This window comes from Pseudomyrmex gracilis, unplaced genomic scaffold (genome assembly GCF_002006095.1).
Source record: "Pseudomyrmex gracilis isolate BER0280 unplaced genomic scaffold, ASM200609v1 scaffold_986, whole genome shotgun sequence".
NCBI lineage: Eukaryota > Metazoa > Arthropoda > Insecta > Hymenoptera > Formicidae > Pseudomyrmex > Pseudomyrmex gracilis.
This window is the reverse complement of record NW_018021570.1, coordinates 8962-12552: the sequence shown is the minus strand read 5'-3', so window position 1 is coordinate 12552 and position 3591 is coordinate 8962. Positions and strand designations below refer to the sequence as shown.

Genomic DNA, 3591 nt, shown 5'->3' with positions numbered 1-3591 from the left:
TCGCATGTTTTGAGAGTCGATCATTGTTCTACATTGAAAGAGTAATAAAGACATACCAATAAAAGCAAACGCGTTCTTAGTAATTTTTTAGAGAAAGGATTTTTTGTGAAAGTTTTCTATATTTGAGAGGAAGAGAGATACACAAAATACCAGAAATGCTATATAAATATATTCAAATTAAATCTAATTTGAATAAAAACTTTTTATAATTTACATTTACAATATAATATTTACCTATACCGAACAACATTCTACACAAATCTTCATTAGATGCTCACTAGATTTCACATAAAGTAACGGACGTTTCTAGATGTCTAATGGATTTTACTCTCATTTGCGATATTATTAGTTCTTTTAGAGAAGGATTAGAACAAACTATAGTTATCTATCTAAATTATCAAAAACACAATACAAATTAAAGAATACATTTCTACATTTTATTTCCGCAATATAATACCACAAAATACAACCATGTAACAATCATATTTTTTGAATATAAAGCCAAAGATCTATACAGATTTGATAATTAAATATTGTGTAAATATTTTATAGTATAAATAGTAAAGTTTCTTATCGTAGTCGAATCAATTCTGTTCGCGTTTATTCATCATAATTATCGATCAGCATTCTTTTGTTTTAAACTTTCCACGGTCTTCGCAATAATAGTTTTAAATTCTTCGGGTTGATGCTCTGTGTACCAACCAACTATTTCATCCAACATTTCTTTTTGTCTATCAGTACATCTTTTGCATTTAGTTTGGAAAGCTTCACTGAAAACTTCTGAAATCAAAATACATAAAACTTTGATATTTTGGTTTTAATTAGTATCCGCAAAGTATGTGTGCCTATAACTTGTTTCTTTTCCATTAAAAATTACGTAGAATAGTACAATTTTCACGATTAATCGGGAAAGTGCAGGGAGAGCCCCTTTCTTTGCAGGGGGCGGAGTTTCTCTTCTTGCCTATACACACTTACAACATGGAACGTTAACAACATAAAAAAAGTATTTTTATTTTTTTATAAAAAAAATAGTTTTATGTTTGTATTGTAAGTGTGTAGGCTCCATCAGAAGGAGCATTCGCCTTTCCACCTGTACCGTCAGATTAATCGTGAAAAAAGCAGTGTTACGTGTTTTTTCAACATGGCAGCTTGAATATGTCCGATGACAAAAAATTTTTTTACATTCATTTTCGGCGACTAAAAATACATAAAGACCAAGTTCCACAAAGATAAAAAAAGAGAAAGTAGCTTATTGTGCAACTTTATCTCGTTCTCAGCGTTCTACCATAAAAACGGTTGGAATTACATGAATAAAGGTAATAATGTTTTTTGTGGAAAATTTAATTTCTTATAGACAAATGTATTCTGGCTATCGAAGCAAAACACTGTTATTGATGTGTGAATGTTTAAATATGTTTAAAACTTAGTGGCATAAACGCTTTTGACCTTGTATTAGGTCCTTATCAAATGCATTTCTACAATTAAATTAACATAAAATCCAATTAATAAAACTAAGGAAATTAATTAATTAAAAATTAATTGGATTTTATGTTGATTTAATTGTAGAAATGCATTTGATAAGGACCTAATACAAGGTCGAAAGCGTTTATGCCACTAAGTTTTAATAAATATATTTAAACATTCACACATCAATAACAGTATTTTGCTTCGATAGCCAGAATACATTTGTCTATTAAAAATTCTTGAAGCTACATTCACTTATCTTTACATAATTAATTTCCTATATTTTTTATTTGTAACCTTTTCATAATGTGAGTAATTGCGGAGATAATTGGAAAAAACTCTCAGTATTAGCTCTCATTGTTTTACCATGAAAACGGTTCAAGTTATGTAAATGAAGATTATAANCTTTTTTATGGAAAATTTAATTTTCTATATTTTTTGGTTGAAAACTTTTTCTATTATGTGAATACTTTCGGAGATAATCGTGAAAAACTCTTTTTTTTAAACATGTTTTTGCTCTTTATATCTCCAGTATCTTCAATGTGCCGCTATCCAAACTTGATATACATGTTCCTTATGTAATAATCTTTCATCATGTGCAGTGTCACTCCTGAATTCTGGTTGAGTCATACCGTACCACAACCTTTTTAATTTTCGAGATTCTCTTATGTGTGTTTATATTATAAGTAAGTAAAATTGTTTATGTATAAAAGATATATGAAAAAAGTGATGTGTATATTCTCAAGAGTAAAACGCTTAAATATAATTGTATTGTAAAATAGCATAGAGATGTATGCAAAAGTTGTTGTTCAAAAAAAATGTTTATCAAGCTATTTTTTTCAGACTTGGAAATACCTAAAAATTGCGCGGAGACAAATATAAGATTATTCTTATTTTTGTGAATGACATACCTTTAAGAAATTTCGCATCTGCTGTTCTACATGGTCCAATTTCCATAAAACATTTGTAATATTGAAGTCGCAGTTTCTCGTTTGAGAGTATACTAATAACATCGATATGATCGTATTTATCAGTATATTTCTCTTCTTCTGCGAGAACGCACATCAGCGCGATACTGATGGTCGCCACAACGTAAGCTATTAGCCGTGTCATTGTCTTCACTGTCTGAGATAACTCGAGATCTGGCGTCGATTGATCAGTGTAGCTGCTTTTATACGTCTTACATCACACAAAATAAAATACTAAAACGTAGTAAGAACAAGAAGAATATTTATATGTTGCTGTCATATGTATTTAATTAAAAACTGGAAAACTGAGTAAACATTTACAGAGAACAAATATCCATACAAACAACATCCATGACTTTATGTGACATTTGATAAATATTTCATGCATTTGTATTAAATGTTCTGTGTGGACAGTTTATGTAAATTGCCCACGTTGATTTCTTTCGAGTTTTTTTAAAAGTGCAAACTAAATTAATTATACAACGGTTTTTAAAGAGAATACGATGTAAAATCGTCAGCGGATCAGAATTTATAAAAAACGAGAAGCTTTAATGAAGAACAATTACCTAATAAATACAAAATAAATTATGTAATCGAAATATGTATAAAAATATGATATAAAAGAATGACAAGATATTAACAAATGTTTTCTTTAATAAAATAATAAAATAAAATCTTTCCTGATGACGCTTAAAAAAAGTTAAAATATGTTGAGAATCAAAGCATTGCAAAATTATTTCAAATTAATTCAAATTAATAAAAATTAAAAGTGATAAACAGAGATTACTCTCAGATTCTATAGTTTTTAAATTAATATATAAATATAAGGTCATATAGAGCCGTTCGCAGAGTATTGTGCGGAAAATGTGAGAATGTATATACAGGGTGTTTGATAAGTACCGTTTCTCCGCTTGTAGATAGGTAGAAGAAGTTATTCTAAGACGAAAAATCTTATACCACTTTGGAAAATTCGCACTAATTAACAAAATATTAGTGAATAAAGATCCGCTAATCAGCGTGCATCCAGAGTAAGGACAGCGCACCACCTGGGCTACGGTGGTGGGACGGAAGGGGCGTAAAAACGCCCAGTCCAGGAGGGACCCCTCTCCTCCAGATGCGGGACGGAGACCTTCTGCACAGCAGCTCAGAAAGGCGGACA

General features: G+C 30.0%; 1 protein-coding gene across 1 annotated transcript; it reads right to left on the bottom strand.

Annotated features, from left to right (window-relative positions):
* Positions 1–415: 415 nt before the first annotated feature.
* On the bottom strand, positions 416–2645 carry LOC109861744 (ejaculatory bulb-specific protein 3-like). Its single transcript, XM_020441532.1, has 2 exons — positions 2376–2645; positions 416–780 (listed from the first exon to the last, which is right to left on the bottom strand). Exons 1-2 carry the CDS (start codon positions 2575–2577, stop codon positions 614–616), a joined length of 369 nt encoding a protein of 122 aa, XP_020297121.1. The 5' UTR covers positions 2578–2645; the 3' UTR covers positions 416–613.
* Between the last annotated feature and the right edge of the window lie 946 nt (positions 2646–3591).